Source organism: Bombina bombina, chromosome 2, assembly GCF_027579735.1.
Source record: "Bombina bombina isolate aBomBom1 chromosome 2, aBomBom1.pri, whole genome shotgun sequence".
NCBI lineage: Eukaryota > Metazoa > Chordata > Amphibia > Anura > Bombinatoridae > Bombina > Bombina bombina.
The window spans coordinates 800,422,683-800,441,528 of NC_069500.1; the positions used below are offsets into that span (position 1 = coordinate 800,422,683).

At 38.5% G+C, this 18,846-nt stretch overlaps 1 protein-coding gene across 2 annotated transcripts in view; it reads right to left on the reverse strand.

The window, feature by feature from the left end:
• LOC128649624 (PML-RARA-regulated adapter molecule 1) overlaps window positions 1-18,846 on the reverse strand; it is a 348,542-nt gene that overhangs the window by 77,612 nt on the left and 252,084 nt on the right. For both annotated transcript variants that reach the window (XM_053702989.1, XM_053702988.1), the window contains exon 6: window positions 1,263-1,365. In XM_053702989.1, the coding sequence (XP_053558964.1) occupies window positions 1,263-1,365 (103 nt within the window). The remainder of the gene's footprint in view (window positions 1-1,262; window positions 1,366-18,846) is intronic.

Below are 18,846 nucleotides of genomic sequence, written 5' to 3' on the forward strand. Positions count from 1 at the left end.
TGAAGGCTCAGACATGTTAGACAGACTTAGGCAGAACTTTAATGCAATAAATATTATATTTGACAAAACTGTCTCTTTAAATAATAAAAGTGCACACTTTATTATTGAAACATCAGAAATATTTCAAAGAAACATCCAATCTTTATGAAATTTTCACCACAGTGTCTTAAAGCTTTGAAAAGATTGCACACCAATTTTCAAACAAATTAACCCTTAAATGCCCAAATCGGAGCTATAACAGCAATTAACCGGTTAAAAAAAGCTACAGTCCCATGCCACAGACTACTGTGGCGTTTACCTTCCTTAGGGGTTATTCAAGCAAGAAATAAGCCTCCCTGAAGTCTTTTCTGAAGCTTCTAGACTCCCCACGTGAAGCTGCGTGAGCTGCCTAGGGAAAAGTAACTGCGCAATTGAGGCGCGAAAATGAGGCTTCCTTCCTCTGCATTCCAGAGTGAAGGGGCCTTTCTGACTAGAATAGGTGTTTAAACAACTGCCAGGCGTAAAATAAATCCCCATAAGTGTTTCCTAGTTTGAAAAAACACTTTACACATAAAACAATCAATGCAAAAAGTATTCGACTTAGCCCACAATAGTGTCAACCAGCATAGAGCCCTAGTTATAAGCCTTAATTCTGTTACAGAGTCTAAGAAAATGGCTTACCTATCCCAGAAGGGATATCTGACAGTCTTCTAGTATTACTTGGTCTTGTTAGAAAAATGACTGATCATACCTGAAGCAGATAAGCCTGCAAACTGTTCCCCCCAACTGAAGTTATCTGGTTTCAACAGTCCTGCGTGGTAACAGCAATGGATTTTAGTTACTGGTGCTAAAATCATACTCCTCTTCAACAGAAATCTTCATCATTTTCTGTTGTAGAGTAAATAGTACAAGCCGGCACTATTTAAAAATAACAAACTCTTTATAGAAGAAATAAAAACTACAACTAACACCACATACTCTTTACCACCCCCGTGGAGATGCTACTTGTTCAGAGCGGCAAAGAGAATGACTGGGGGGGCGGAGCCTGAGGGGAGCTATATGGACAGCTCTTGCTGTGTGCTCTCTTTGCCACTTCCTGTAGGGATAGAGAATATCCCACAAGTAAGGATGAAGCCGTGGACCGGATACACCAATGTAGGAGAAATACCTAGTTTATGCACTCTGCAGTGGTTTAAAAACCTAGGTTACAAATTTTGCATTCTGGCCTCTCCAGGGATAACAGAGCACACTTTTTATGGAAAAAAAAGTTAGAATACTCTTACCTGAAAGTTCTTTATAAATTCCCTCTCTAGTCTCTCCATTTTCTTCAAGTTGGTGTCATTTCTCCAGTTAGTTATTAAAATGTTTTCTTCAGTTGTGGAATTTCTAAAATGAAAAATATATATAATATAATACAGAACTTAAATAAGATTTTATTTATTTTTAAACTTATTTATACATTACTGTTTTGATTTCTAATCTACTTCTAGAGAACACCCAATAGCAATCATGTGTGTTTCTTACAAAAATAATGAACAATAAAAGTGACTCAAAATAACATAATTTATGTAAGAACTTACCTGATAAATTCATTTCTTTCATATTAGCAAGAGTCCATGAGCTAGTGACGTATGGGATATACATTCCTACCAGGAGGGGCAAAGTTTCCCAAACCTCAAAATGCCTATAAATACACCCCTCACCACACCCACAATTCAGTTTAACGAATAGCCAAGAAGTGGGGTGATAAAAAAGTGCGAAAGCATATAAAATAAGGAATTGGAATAATTGTGCTTTATACAAAAATCATAACCACCACAAAAAAAGGGCGGGCCTCATGGACTCTTGCTAATATGAAAGAAATGAATTTATCAGGTAAGTTCTTACATAAATTATGTTTTCTTTCATGTAATTAGCAAGAGTCCATGAGCTAGTGACGTATGGGATAATGACTACCCAAGATGTGGATCTTTCCACACAAGAGTCACTAGAGAGGGAGGGATAAAATAAAGACAGCCAATTCCTGCTGAAAATAATCCACACCCAAAAATAAAGTTTAACGAAAAACATAAGCAGAAGATTCAAACTAAAACCGCTGCCTGAAGTACTTTTCTACCAAAAACTGCTTCAGAAGAAGAAAATACATCAAAATGGTAGAATTTAGTAAAAGTATGCAAAGAGGACCAAGTTGCTGCTTTGCAAATCTGGTCAACCGAAGCTTCATTCCTAAACGCCCAGGAAGTAGAAACTGACCTAGTAGAATGAGCTGTAATTCTTTGAGGCGGAGTTTTACCCGACTCAACATAGGCAAGATGAATTAAAGATTTCAACCAAGATGCCAAAGAAATGGCAGAAGCTTTCTGGCCTTTTCTAGAACCGGAAAAGATAACAAATAAACTAGAAGTCTTACGGAAAGATTTTGTCGCTTCAACATAATATTTCAAAGCTCTAACAACATCCAAAGAATGCAACGATTTCTCCTTAGAATTCTTAGGATTAGGACATAATGAAGGAACCACAATTTCTCTACTAATGTTGTTGGAATTCACAACTTTAGGTAAAAATTCAAAAGAAGTTCGCAACACCGCCTTATCCTGATGAAAAATCAGAAAAGGAGACTCACAAGAAAGAGCAGATAATTCAGAAACTCTTCTGGCAGAAGAGATGGCCAAAAGGAACAAAACTTTCCAAGAAAGTAATTTAATGTCCAATGAATGCATAGGTTCAAACGGAGGAGCTTGAAGAGCTCCCAGAACCAAATTCAAACTCCAAGGAGGAGAAATTGACTTAATAACAGGTTTTATACGAACCAAAGCTTGTACAAAACAATGAATATCAGGAAGAATAGCAATCTTTCTGTGAAAAAGAACAGAAAGAGCAGAGATTTGTCCTTTCAAAGAACTTGCGGACAAACCCTTATCTAAACCATCCTGAAGAAACTGTAAAATTCTCGGTATTCTAAAAGAATGCCAAGAAAAATGATGAGAAAGACACCAAGAAATATAAGTCTTCCAGACTCTATAATATATCTCTCGAGATACAGATTTACGAGCCTGTAACATAGTATTAATCACAGAGTCAGAGAAACCTCTTTGACCAAGAATCAAGCGTTCAATCTCCATACCTTTAAATTTAAGGATTTCAGATCCTGATGGAAAAAAGGACCTTGTGACAGAAGGTCTGGTCTTAACGGAAGAGTCCACGGTTGGCAAGAGGCCATCCGGACAAGATCCGCATACCAAAACCTGTGAGGCCATGCCGGAGCTACCAGCAGAACAAACGAGCATTCCTTCAGAATCTTGGAGATTACTCTTGGAAGAAGAACTAGAGGCGGAAAGATATAGGCAGGATGATACTTCCAAGGAAGTGATAATGCATCCACTGCCTCCACCTGAGGATCCCGGGATCTGGACAGATACCTGGGAAGTTTCTTGTTTAGATGGGACGCCATCAGATCTATTTCTGGAAGTTCCCACATTTGAACAATCTGAAGAAATACCTCTGGGTGAAGAGACCATTCGCCCGGATGCAACGTTTGGCGACTGAGATAATCCGCTTCCCAATTGTCTACACCTGGGATATGAACCGCAGAGATTAGACAGGAGCTGGATTCCGCCCAAACCAAAATTCGAGATACTTCTTTCATAGCCAGAGGACTGTGAGTCCCTCCTTGATGATTGATGTATGCCACAGTTGTGACATTGTCTGTTTGAAAACAAATGAACGATTCTCTCTTCAGAAGAGGCCAAAACTGAAGAGCTCTGAAAATTGCACGGAGTTCCAAAATATTGATCGGTAATCTCACCTCCTGAGATTCCCAAACTCCTTGTGCCGTCAGAGATCCCCACACAGCTCCCCAACCTGTGAGACTTGCATCTGTTGAAATTACAGTCCAGGTCGGAAGCACAAAAGAAGCCCCCTGAATTAAACGATGGTGATCTGTCCACCATGTTAGAGAGTGTCGAACAATCGGTTTTAAAGATATTAATTGAGATATCTTCGTGTAATCCTTGCACCATTGCTTCAGCATACAGAGCTGAAGAGGTCGCATGTGAAAACGAGCAAAGGGGATCGCGTCCGATGCAGCAGTCATAAGACCTAGAATTTCCATGCATAAGGCTACCGAAGGGAATGATTGTGACTGAAGGTTTCGACAAGCTGCAATCAATTTTAGATGTCTCTTGTCTGTTAAAGACAGAGTCATGGACACTGAATCCATCTGGAAACCCAGAAAGGTTACCCTTGTCTGAGGAATCAAAGAACTTTTTGGTAAATTGATCCTCCAACCATGATCTTGAAGAAACAACATAAGTCGATTCGTATGAGATTCTGCTAAATGTAAAGACTGAGCAAGTACCAAGATATCGTCCAAATAAGGAAATACCACAATACCCTGTTCTCTGATTACAGACAGAAGGGCACCGAGAACCTTTGTAAAAATTCTTGGAGCTGTAGCTAGGCCAAACGGCAGAGCCACAAACTGGTAATGCTTGTCCAGAAAAGAGAATCTCAGGAACTGATAATGATCTGGATGAATCGGAATATGCAGATATGCATCCTGTAAATCTATTGTGGACATATAATTCCCTTGCTGAACAAAAGGCAAGATAGTCCTTACAGTTACCATCTTGAACGTTGGTATTCTTACATAACGATTCAATATTTTTAGATCCAGAACTGGTCTGAAGGAATTCTCCTTCTTTGGTACAATGAAGAGATTTGAATAAAACCCCATCCCCTGTTCTGGAACTGGAACTGGCATAATTACTCCAGTCAACTCTAGATCTGAAACACATTTCAGAAATGCTTGAGCTTTTACTGGATTTACTGGGACACGGGAAAGAAAAAATCTCTTTGCAGGAGGTCTCATCTTGAAACCAATTCTGTACCCTTCTGAAACAATGCTCTGAATCCAAAGATTGTGAACAGAATTGATCCAAATTTCCTTGAAAAAAACGTAACCTGCCCCCTACCAGCTGAGCTGGAATGAGGGCCGCACCTTCATGTGGACTTAGAAGCAGGCTTTGCCTTTCTAGCTGGCTTGGATTTATTCCAGACTGGAGATGGTTTCCAAACTGAAACTGCTCCTGAGGATGAAGGATCAGGCTTTTGTTCTTTGTTGAAACGAAAGGAACGAAAACGATTATTAGCCCTGCTTTTACCTTTAGATTTTTTATCCTGTGGTAAAAAAGTTCCTTTCCCACCAGTAACAGTTGAAATAATGGAATCCAACTGAGAACCAAATAATTTGTTACCCTGGAAAGAAATGGAAAGTAAAGTTGATTTAGAAGCCATATCAGCATTCCAAGTTTTAAGCCATAAAGCTCTTCTAGCTAAAATAGCTAGAGACATAAACCTGACATCAACTCTGATAATATCAAAAATGGCATCACAGATAAAATTATTAGCATGCTGTAGAAGAATAATAATATCATGAGAATCATGATGTGTTACTTGTTGCGCTAAAGTTTCCAACCAGAAAGTTGAAGCTGCAGCAACATCAGCCAAAGATATAGCAGGTCTAAGAAGATTACCTGAACACAGATAAGCTTTTCTTAGAAAGGATTCAATTTTCCTATCTAAAGGATCCTTAAACGAAGTACCATCTGACGTAGGAATAGTAGTACGTTTAGCAAGGGTAGAAATAGCCCCATCAACTTTAGGGATTTTGTCCCAAAATTCTAATCTGTCAGACGGCACAGGATATAATCGCTTAAAACGTTTAGAAGGAGTAAATGAATTACCCAATTTATCCCATTCTTTGGAAATTACTGCAGAAATAGCATTAGGAACAGGAAAAACTTCTGGAATATTCACAGGAGCTTTAAATACCTTATCCAAACGTTTAGAATTAGTATCAAGAGGACCAGAATCCTCTATTTCTAAAGCAATTAGTACTTCTTTAAGTAAAGAATGAATAAATTCCATTTTAAATAAATATGAAGATTTATCAGCATCAACCTCTGAGACAGAATCCTCTGAACCAGAAGAGTCATCAGAATCAGAATGATGATGTTCATTTAAAAATTCATCTGTAGGGAGAGAAGTTTTAAAAGATTTTTTACGTTTACTAGAAGGAGAAATAACAGACATAGCCTTCTTTATGGATTCAGAAACAAAATCTCTTATATATTATCAGGAACATTCTGCACCTTAGATGTTGAAGGAACTGCAACAGGCAATGGTACTTTACTAAAGGAAATATTATCTGCTTTAACAAGTTTGTCATGACAATCAATACAAACAACAGCTGGAGGAATAGCTACCAAAAGTTTACAGCAGATACACTTAGCTTTGGTAGATCCAGCACTAGACAGCGATTTTCCTGTAGTATCTTCTGACTCAGATGCAACGTGAGACATCTTGCAATATGTAAGAGAAAAAACAACATATATATAAAGCAAAATTGATCAAATTCCTTAAATGACAGTTTCAGGAATGGGAAAAAATGCCAAAGAACAAGCTTCTAGCAACCAGAAGCAATGAAAAATGAGACTTAAATAATGTGGAGACAAAAGCGACGCCCATATTTTTCGCGCCAATAAGACGCCCACATTATTTGGCGCCTAAATGCTTTTTGGCGCCAAAATGACGCCACATCCGGAACGCCGACATTTTTGGCGCAAAATAACGTCAAAAAATGACGCAACTTCCGGCGACACGTATGACGCCGGAAACGGAAACAAATTTTTTGCGCCAAAAAAGTCCGCACCAAAAATGACGCAATAAAATGAAGCATTTTCAGCCCCCGCGAGCCTAACAGCCCACAGGGAAGAGTCAAATTTTTGAAGGTAAGAAAAAATGATTAAATCAAATGCATTATCCCAAATATGAAACTGACTGTCTGAAAATAAGGAAAGTTGAACATTCTGAGTCAAGGCAAATAAATGTTTGAATACATATATTTAGAACTTTATAAACAAAGTGCCCAACCATAGCTTAGAGTGTCACAGAAAATAAGATTTACTTACCCCAGGACACTCATCTACATGTTTGTAGAAAGCCAAACCAGTACTGAAACGAGAATCAGCAGAGGTAATGGTATATATAAGAGTATATTGTCGATCTGAAAAGGGAGGTAAGAGATGAATCTCTACGACCGATAACAGAGAACCTATGAAATAGACCCCGTAGAAGGAGATCACTGCATTCAAATAGGCAATACTCTCCTCACATCCCTCTGACATTCACTGCACGCTGAGAGGAAAACCGGGCTCCAACTTGCTGCGGAGCGCATATCAACGTAGAATCTAGCACAAACTTACTTCACCACCTCCATCGGAGGCAAAGTTTGTAAAACTGAATTGTGGGTGTGGTGAGGGGTGTATTTATAGGCATTTTGAGGTTTGGGAAACTTTGCCCCTCCTGGTAGGAATGTATATCCCATACGTCACTAGCTCATGGACTCTTGCTAATTACATGAAAGAAATGGCTATTATAGTTCTGAACAAAAGTGTATAACATTGTTAAAAGCATTCTTGCATAACTGCTTCCATATAGTACTCCAGACACATGCGTGCTACCTTAACACCTTCATCCTGTACAACGTAAATCTACGTCATGCAGTGCAAGATGCACTCCTCACAGAAACATGTTGTTTGTCAGCTGTGGGCATCTGCCTTCATATGGTAAGGCACACTGATCATGCTGCCTTACCATATGAAGCTAGATTGCCCGATTGTTACAGACAGTGGCACTGTCTGTGTCACTTTCTCTAACGATCATCTGCTGGTGTCAGCAGGAGCTGTAGGAGTGAAGGCAGGTGGGTGATCCAACACGAGGCAGTGCCGAGAGAGGGGCGAGTCCGAACTCTACAGCAAAAATGGGATGGCAGAGGAAAGGGAGGGATGGGTCCCTTCCCTACAGAAAAAAATTATCACTTATAGGAGTGAGATGGGTAGGGGCATCAATACACTTACAGAAAAAATATAATAAAAAAAATGTACTAAGTGGTTACTGGGTTCCTATACTACAAAACATACATACGTTGAATGGGGAGTCCCTACACTACAGAAAAAAGGATTGCTTAGAGGAGGGCGGTGGAGAGGGTTAGAGGGATCCCTACACTGCTGAAAAACTATAATAAATAAATAATAAACAGGCTAGCTGCCAGTAACAAAGCTGGCGGGAAACAGTGAGAGGGGTAGGGTAAGAGAGCTGTATAGGAGGTATCAGAGAGATGGGAGAGTGAGGAAGGAACCCTACACTACAGAAAATAAATAACAAATTAAGTATTAAAAAAGCCATATACTGCAAATTGGCAGATTGGCCGCCAGTACTTAAGATGGTAGTGGCCAGTTGGGAGGGGAGGGAAAAGAGCTGTTTGGGAGGATTAGGTAGGAATCAAGGGGTGGGAGGTTTAATCCCTAGACTACAGCAAATATTGCCCTTAACAGATAACTGATCATCCCCTTCACTGCTGGGAGTTTTAGAAGTGTTGTGGGTAGATGCAATTAGCAGCCTTTTAATTAGTTATCACATTTCAATGTTCTACACCTAGGGGAAAGTATTTTTAAATAGATATTCCTAAAATATATCTGTTTTTATCTATACCTACTTATATATAGAAATAGATATATACTTGACCACAAAATAATCATAAATAAATATGTATATATATATAAATATTTATTTAAGAATAAATAGAACATATTCCTCTATGTGAAGAACATTGGAATGTGAAATATTCATAATTTATTTTGGGTTTAGCGCACTTGAATAAATGCGATAGGGTTAACGCGCAAGCATGGGTGTTAGTTTTTTTTTTTTTTTCGTGCTCCATTAAAGTCTATGCAACAATAATGGGGTTGCGATATTCAAAGTTTAAGTTTTTGCGCTTAGTAATACGAGCACAACCAGGCGCCTGCAAAAAAGCCGTAATCTATTCTGTAGTGTGCTCCTAATGATACCTTTTTTACCTGAAGCATATTAAATTGTTTGCAAATTGCTCCTTTACCTTTATTTTGTCATTTGATACAGCTGTCTTTGCCTGTTAAAATTACCACCTTTACTGAAAATTCAATACTGTGTAGTATTACTTATATACAGGTAGCCCTCAGTTTATGCCGGGGTTAGGTTCCAGAAGGAATGGTTGTAAATTGAAACTGTTGTAAATTGAAACCCAGTTTATAATGTAAGTCAATGGGAAGTGAGGGAGATAGGTTCCAGGCCCCTCTCAAAATTGTCATAAGTAACACCTAATACATTATTTTAAAAGATTTGAAATGAAGTCTTTAAATGCTAGACAGCATTATAAACCTAATAAAATAATCACACAACACAGAATATATAATTAAACTAAGTTAAATGAACAAAACATTTGAGTTATAGACAGGAAGATCTTGTTCCTTTAAAATCTGCTCGATAGCTCAGGTCTGGTTAAACTGATTAATTTCAGCTTGCTTGGCTTTGCTGCAACACAAGCGGACAACTCCACCTACTGGCTATTTTAATAAATGCACTGCTTCTCAATGCTTTTCAATAGCAGTCACATGACTGGAACGGTGTAAATTGAACCGTTGTAAAACGAGGGCCACCTGTACTCCAAATGCATAATGTTTTGTAATATAATTCTCTGTAGGCAAAAGAATTTCACTTGCTCTCCTCAGGTCAAAAATTCAATTGTGTAATATTTAAAACCTTTTTTTTAAAATCATACAAATATGGAAACGTAAAGGACCAGTAAATACAGCAGATTTGCATAATAAATAACTGCATAATAAAAAGACAATGCAATAGCACTTAGTCTGAATTTCATATGAGTAGTAGATTTTTTTCTGACAAATTTATTTCTATTTCCACTCCTTCTGTATCATGCAACAGCCATCAGCCAATCACAAATGCATATATGTATATTCTGTGAATTCTTGCACATGCTCAGTAGGAGTTGGTGACTCAAAAAGTGTAAATATAAACAGACTGTGCACATTTTGTTAATGGAAGTAAATTAGAAAGTTGTTAAAAATTGTACGCTCTATCTGAATCATAAACGTTTAAAGGGACAGTCAAGTCCAAAAACATAATTTATGTAAGAACTTACCTGATAAATTCATTTCTTTCATATTAGCAAGAGTCCATGAGCTAGTGACTTATGGGATATACATTCCTACCAGGAGGGGCAAAGTTTCCCAAACCTCAAAATGCCTATAAATACACCCCTCACCACACCCACAAATCAGTTTAACGCATAGCCAAGAAGTGGGGTGATAAGATAAAAGTGCGAAAGCATAAAAAATAAGGAATTGGAATAATTGTGCTTTATACAAAAAAATCATAACCACCACAAAAAGGGTGGGCCTCATGGACTCTTGCTAATATGAAAGAAATGAATTTATCAGGTAAGTTCTTACATAAATTATGTTTTCTTTCATGTAATTAGCAAGAGTCCATGAGCTAGTGACGTATGGGATAATGACTACCCAAGATGTGGATCTTCTACGCAAGAGTCAATAGAGAGGGAGGGATAAAATAAAGACAGCCAATTCCGCTGAAAAAAATCCACACCCAAAATAAAGTTTAAATCTTATATTGAAAAAAACTGAAATTATAAGCAGAAGAATCAAACTGAAACAGCTGCCTGAAGTACTTTTCTACCAAAAACTGCTTCAGAAGAAGAAAACACATCAAAATGGTAGAATTTAGTAAAAGTATGCAAAGAAGACCAAGATGCTGCTTTGCATATCTGATCAACCAAAGCTTCATTCCTAAACACCCAGGAAGTAGAAACTGGCCTAGTAGAATGAGCTGTAATCCTTTGAGGCGGAGTTTTACCCAACTCGACATAAGCATGATGAATTAAAGATTTCAACCAAGATGCCAAAGAAATGGCAGAGAACTTCTGACCTTTCCTAGAACCGGAAAAGATAACAAATAGACTAGAAGTCTTTCGGAAATTCTTAGTAGCTTCAACATAATATTTCAAAGCTCTAACTACATCCAAAGAATGCAATGATCTCTCCTTAGAATTCTTAGGATTAGGACACAATGAAGGAACCACAATTTCTCTACTAATGTTGTTAGAATTCACAACCTTAGGTAAAAATTTAAAAGAAGTTCGCAACACCGCCTTATCCTGATGAAAAATCAGAAAAGGAGACTCACAAGAAAGAGCAGATAATTCAGAAACTCTTCTAGCAGAACAGATGGCCAAAAGAAACAAAACTTTCCAAGAAAGTAATTTAATGTCCAGTGAATGCATAGGTTCAAACGGAGGAGCTTGAAGAGCCCCCAGGACCAAATTCAAACTCCAAGGAGGAGAAATTGACTTAATGACAGGTTTTATACGAACCAAAGCTTGTACAAAACAATGAATATCAGGAAGATTAGCAATCTTTCTGTGAAAAAGAACAGAAAGAGCAGAGATTTGTCCTTTCAAGGAACTTGCAGACAAAACCTTTATCCAAACGATCCTGAAGAAACTGTAAAATTCTCGGAATTCTAAAAGAATGCCAGGAAAAATGATGAGAAAGACACCAAGAAATGTAAGTCTTCCAAACTCGATAATATATCTTCCTAGATACAGATTTACGAGCCTGTAACATAGTATTAATCACAGAGTCAGAGAAACCTCTTTGACTAAGAATCAAGCGTTCAATCTCCATACCTTTAAATTTAAGGATTTGAGATCCTGATGGAAAAAAGGACCTTGCGACAGAAGGTCTGGTCTTAACGGAAGAGTCCACGGTTGGCAAGAGGCCATCCGGACAAGATCCGCATACCAAAAGCTGTGAGGCCATGCTGGAGCCACCAGCAGAACAAACGAGCATTCCTTCAGAATCTTGGAGATTACTCTTGGAAGAAGAACTAGAGGCGGAAAGATATAGGCAGGATGATACTTCCAAGGAAGTGACAATGCATCCACTGCTTCCACCTGAGGATCCCTGGATCTGGACAGATACCTGGGAAGTTTCTTGTTTAGATGAGAAGCCATTAGATCTATTTCTGGAAGTCCCCACATTTGAACAATCTGAAGAAATACCTCTGGGTGAAGAGACCATTCGCCCGGATGTAACGTTTGGCGACTGAGATAATCCGCTTCCCAATTGTCTATACCTGGGATATGAACCACAGAAATTAGACAGGAGCTGGATTCCGCCCATACCAGTATTCGAGATACTTCTTTCATAGCCAGAGGACTGTGAGTCCCTCCTTGATGATTGATGTATGCCACAGTTGTGACATTGTCTGTCTGAAAACAAATGAACGATTCTCTCTTTAGAAGAGGCCATGACTGAAGAGCTCTGAAAATTGCACGGAGTTCCAAAATATTGATTGGTAATCTCACCTCCTGAGATTCCCAAACCCCTTGTGCTGTCAGAGACCCCCAAACAGCTCCCCAACCTGTCAGACTTGCATCTGTTGAAATTACAGTCCAGGTCGGAAGAACAAAAGAAGCCCCCTGAACTAAACGATGGTGATCTGTCCACCACGTCAGAGAGTGTCGTACAATCGGTTTTAAAGATATTGAGATATCTTTGTGTAATCCCTGCACCAATGGTTCAGCATACAGAGCTGAAGAGGTTGCATGTGAAAACGAGCAAAGGGGATCGCGTCCGATGCAACAGTCATAAGACCTACAGGGAGTGCAGAATTATTAGGCAAGTTGTATTTTTGAGGATTCATTTTATTATTGAACAACAACCATGTACTCAATGAACCCAAAAAACTCATTAATATCAAAGCTGAATATTTTTGGAAGTAGTTTTTAGTTTGTTTTTAGTTTTAGCTATTTTAGGGGGATATCTGTGTGTGCAGGTGACTATTACTGTGCATAATTATTAGGCAACTTAACAAAAAACAAATATATACCCATTTCAATTATTTATTTTTACCAGTGAAACCAATATAACATCTCAACATTCACAAATATACATTTCTGACATTCAAAAACAAAACAAAAACAAATCAGTGACCAATATAGCCACCTTTCTTTGCAAGGACACTCAAAAGCCTGCCATCCATGGATTCTGTCAGTGTTTTGATCTGTTCACCATCAACATTGCGTGCAGCAGCAACCACAGCCTCCCAGACACTGTTCAGAGAGGTGTACTGTTTTCCCTCCTTGTAAATCTCACATTTGATGATGGACCACAGGTTCTCAATGGGGTTCAGATCAGGTGAACAAGGAGGCCATGTCATTAGATTGTCTTCTTTTATACCCTTTCTTGCCAGCCACGCTGTGGAGTACTTGGACGCGTGTGATGGAGCATTGTCCTGCATGAAAATCATGTTTTTCTTGAAGGATGCAGACTTCTTCCTGTACCACTGCTTGAAGAAGGTGTCTTCCAGAAACTGGCAGTAGGACTGGGAGTTGAGCTTGACTCCATCCTCAACCCGAAAAGGCCCCACAAGCTCATCTTTGATGATACCAGCCCAAACCAGTACTCCACCTCCACCTTGCTGGTGTCTGAGTCGGACTGGAGCTCTCTGCCCTTTACCAATCCAGCCACGGGCCCATCCATCTGGCCCATCAAGACTCACTCTCATTTCATCAGTCCATAAAACCTTAGAAAAATCAGTCTTGAGATATTTCTTGGCCCAGTCTTGACGTTTCAGCTTGTGTGTCTTGTGCAGTGGTGGTCGTCTTTCAGCCTTTCTTACCTTGGCCATGTCTCTGAGTATTGCACACCTTGTGCTTTTGGGCACTCCAGTGATGTTGCACCTCTGAAATATGGCCAAACTGGTGGCAAGTGGCATCTTGGCAGCTGCACGCTTGACTTTTCTCAGTTCATGGGCAGTTATTTTGCGCCTTGTTTTTTCCACACGCTTCTTGCGACCCTGTTGACTATTTTGTATGAAACGCTTGATTGTTCGATGATCACGCTTCAGAAGCTTTGCAATTTTAAGAGTGCTGCATCCCTCTTCAAGATATCTCACTATTTTTGACTTTTCTGAGCCTGTCAAGTCCTTCTTTTGACCCATTTTGCCAAAGGAAAGGAAGTTGCCTAATAATTATGCACACCTGATATAGGGTGTTGATGTCATTAGACCACACCCCTTCTCATTACAGAGATGCACATCACCTAATATGCTTAATTGGTAGTAGGCTTTCGAGCCTATACAGCTTGGAGTAAGACAACATGCATAAAGAGGATGATGTGGTCAAAATACTCATTTGCCTAATAATTCTGCACTCCCTGTAGAATTTCCATGCATAAGGCTACCGAAGGGAATGATTGTGACTGAAGGTTTCGACAAGCTGAGATCAATTTTAGACGTTTCTTGTCTGTCAGAGACAGAGTCATGGACACTGAATCTATTTGGAAACCTAAAAAGGTTACCCTTGTCTGAGGAATCAATGAACTTTTCGGTAAATTGATCCTCCAACCATGATCTTGAAGAAACAACACAAGTCGATTCGTATGAGATTCTGCTAAATGTGAAGACTGAGCAAGTACCAAGATATCGTCCAAATAAGGAAATACCACAATACCCTGTTCTCTGATTACAGACAGAAGGGCACCGAGAACCTTTGTAAAAATTCTTGGAGCTGTTGCTAGGCCAAATGGCAAAGCCACAAACTGGTAATGCTTGTCTAGGAAAGAGAATCTCAGAAACTGATAGTGATCTGGATGAATCGGAATATGCAGATATGCATCCTGTAAATCTATTGTGGACATATAATGCCCTTGCTGAACAAAAGGCAGGATAGTCCTTACAGTTACCATTTTGAATGTTGGTATCCTTACATAACGATTCAATATTTTTAGATCCAGAACTGGTCTGAAGGAATTCTCCTTCTTTGGTACAATGAAAAGATTTGAATAAAACCCCAGCCCCTGTTCCAGAACTGGAACTGGCATAATTACTCCAGCCAATTCTAGATCTGAAACACATTTCAGAAATGCTCAAGCCTTTGCTGGATTTACTGGGACATGGGAAAGAAAAAATCTCTTTGCAGGAGGCCTTATCTTGAAGCCAATTCTGTACCCTTCTGAAACAATGTTCTGAATCCAAAGATTGTGAATTGAATTGATCCAAATTTCTTTGAAAAAACGTAATCTGCCCCCTACCAGCTGGGCTGGAATGAGGGCCGCACCTTCATCTGGACTTGGGAGCTGGCTTTGGTTTTCTAAAAGGCTTGGATTTATTCCAGACTGGAGATGGTTTCCAAACTGATACCGCTCCTGTGGATGAAGGATCAGGCTTTTGTTCCTTATTGTGACGAAAGGAACGAAAACGATTATTAGACCTAAATTTACCTTTAGAATTTTTATCCTGTGGTAAAAAAGTTCCTTTCCCTCCAGTAACAGTTGAGATAATAGAATCCAACTGAGAACCAAATAATTTATTACCCTGGAAAGAAAGGGAAAGCAAAGTTGACTTAGAAGACATATCAGCATTTCAAGTTTTAAGCCATAAAGCTCTTCTAGCTAAAATAGCTAGAGACATATACCTGACATCAACTCTAATGATATCAAAGATGGCATCACAAATAAAGTTATTAGCATGTTGAAGAAGATTAACAATGCTATGAGAATTATGATCTGTTACTTGTTGCGCTAAAGCTTCTAACCAAAAAGTTGAAGCTGCAGCAACATCCGCTAAAGATATAGCAGGTCTAAGAAGATTAACTGAACATAAGTAAGCTTTTCTTAGAAATGATTCAATTCCTATCTAAAGGATCCTTAAAGGAAGTACTATCTGCTGTAGAAATAGTAGTACGCTTAGCAAGAGTAGAGACAGCCCCATCAACCTTAGGGATTTTGTCCCAAAACTCTAATCTGTCAGATGGTACAGGATATAATTGCTTAAAACGTTTAGAAGGAGTAAATGAATTACCCAAATTATTCCATTCCCTGGAGATTACTTCAGAAATAGCATCAGGGACAGGAAAAACTTTTGGAATAACTACAGGAGATTTAAAAACCTTATTTAAACGTTTAGATTTAGTATCAAGAGGACCAGAATCCTCTATTTCTAATGCAATTAAGACTTCTTTAAGAAAAGAACGAATAAATTCCATTTTGAATAAATATGAAGATTTATCAGCATCAACCTCTGAGACAGAATCCTCTGAACCAGAGGAACCATTATCAGAATCAGAATGATGATGTTCATTTAAAAATTCATCTGAAAAATGAGAAGTTTTAAAAGACCTTTTACGTTTACTAGAAGGAGGAATAACAGACATAGCCTTCTTAATGGATTTAGAAACAAAATCTCTTATGTTAACAGGAACACTCTGAGTATTAGATGTTGACGAAACAGCAACAGGTAATGTAACATTACTAAAGGAAATATTATCTGCATTAACAAGTTTGTCATGACATTCATTACAAACAACAGCTGGAGGAACAGATACCACAAGTTTACAGCAGATACACTTAACTTTGGTAGATCCAGCACCAGGCAGCGATTTTCCAGAAGTATCTTCTGACTCAGTGTCAGTCTGGGACATCTTGCAATATGTAATAGAAAAAACAACATATAAAGCAAAATTGATCAAATTCCTTAAATGACAGTTTCAGGAATGGGAAAAAATGCCAGTGAACAAGCTTCTAGCAACCAGAAGCAATAAATAATGAGACTTAAATAATGTGGAGACAAAAGTGACGCCCATATTTTTTAGCGCCAAAAAAGACGCCCACATTATTTGGCGCCTAAATGCTTTTAGTGCCAAAAATGACGCCACATCCGGAACGCCTACACTTTTGGCGCAAAAAAAAACGTCAAAAATGACGCAACTTCCGGCGACACGTATGACCCCGGAAACAGAAAAAAAGTTTTTGCTCCAAAAAAGTCCGCGCCAAGAATGACGCAATAAAATGAAGCATTTTAAGCCCCCGCGAGCCTAACAGCCCACAGGGAAAAAAGTCAAATTTTAAGGTAAGAAAAAAATTGATTTATTCGTATGCATTATCCCAAATATGAAACTGACTGTCTGAAATAAGGAACGTTGAACATCCTGAGTCAAGGCAAATAAATGTTTGAATACATATATTTAGAACTTTATATAAAAGTGCCCAACCATAGCTTAGAGTGTCACAGAAAATAAGACTTACTTACCCCAGGACACTCATCTACATGTAGTAGAAAGCCAAACCAGTACTGAAATGAGAATCAGTAGAGGTAATGGTATATATAAGAGTATATCGTCGATCTGAAAAGGGAGGTAAGAGATGAATCTCTACGACCGATAACAGAGAACCTATGAAATAGACCCCGTAGAAGGAGATCATTGAATTCAAATAGGCAATACTCTCCTCACATCCCTCTGACATTCACTGCACGCTGAGAGGAAAACCGGGCTCCAACCTGCTGCGGAGCGCATATCAACGTAGAATCTAGCACAAACTTACTTCACCACCTCCATAGGAGGCAAAGTTTGTAAAACTGATTTGTGGGTGTGGTGAGGGGTGTATTTATAGGCATTTTGAGGTTTGGGAAACTTTGCCCCTCCTGGTAGGAATGTATATCCCATACGTCACTAGCTCATGGACTCTTGCTAATTACATGAAAGAAAAAAACTTTCATGATTCAAATAGGGCATGTCATTTTAAACAACTTTCCAATTTACTTTTATCTCCAATTTTGCTTTGTTTTCTTGGAATTCTTAGTTGAAAGCTAAACCTAGGAGGTTCTAATATGCTAATTTCTTAGACCTTGAAGGCCGCCTCTAATCTAATTGCATTTTGATAGTTATTCACCACTAGAGAGCATTAGTTCACGTGTTTCATATAGATAGCATTGAGCTCATGCACGTGAATTTACCATGGAGTCAGCTCTGATTGGCTAAAATGCAGGTCTGTCAAAAGAACTGAAATAAGGGGGCAGTCTGCTGAGGCTTAGATACAAGGTAATTACAGAGGTAAAACGTGTATTATTATAACTGTGTTGGTTATGCAAAACTGGGGAATTGGTAATTAAGGGATTATCTAGCTTTTAAAACAACAAAAGTTCAGGTGATGACTGTCCCTTTAATTTTGACTTGAATATCACTTTAAAGGGACATGAAACCCAAATGTTTTCTTTCATGATTCAGATAGAGCATAACATTTTAAACTCGGGAGCTGCTGATTGGTGGCTGCCTCATGTTATTGGCTCACCCAATGAATTCAACTAGCTCCCAATAGTGTAAATTGAAACCCAGTTTATAATGTAAGTCAATGGGAAGTGAGGTAGATAGGTTCCAGGCCCCTCTCAAAATTGTCATAAGTAACACCTAATACATTATTTTAAAAGCTTTGAAATGAAGACTTTAAATGCTAGACAGCATTATAAACCTAATAAAATAATCACACAACACAGAATATATAATTAAACTAAGTTAAATGAGCAAAACATTTGAGTTATAGACAGGAAGATCTTGTTCCTTTAAAATCTGCTCGATAGCTCAGGTCTGGTTAAACTGATTAATTTCAGCTTGCTTGGCTTTGCTGCAACACAAGCGGACAGCTCCACCTACTGGCTATTTTAATAAATGCACTGCCTCTCAATGCTTTTCAATAGCAGTCACATGACTGGAAAAAAAGGTTGTTATTCTGAAACGGTGTAAATCGAACCGTTGTAAAACGAGGGCCACCTGTACTCCAAATGCATAATGTTTTGTAATATAATTCTCTGTAGGCAAAAGAATTTCACTTGCTCTACTCAGGTCAAAAATTCAATTGTGTAATATTTAAAACCTTTTTTTTAAAATCATACAAATATGGAAACGTAAAGGACCAGTAAATACAGCAGATTTGCATAATAAATAAATGCATAATAAAAAGACAATGCAATAGCACTTAGTCTGAATTTCATATGAGTAGTAGATTTTTTTCAGACAAATTTATTTCTATTTCCACTCCTTCTGTAGCAGCCATCAGCCAATCACAAATGCATATATGTATATTCTGTGAATTCTTGAACATGCTCAGTAGGAGT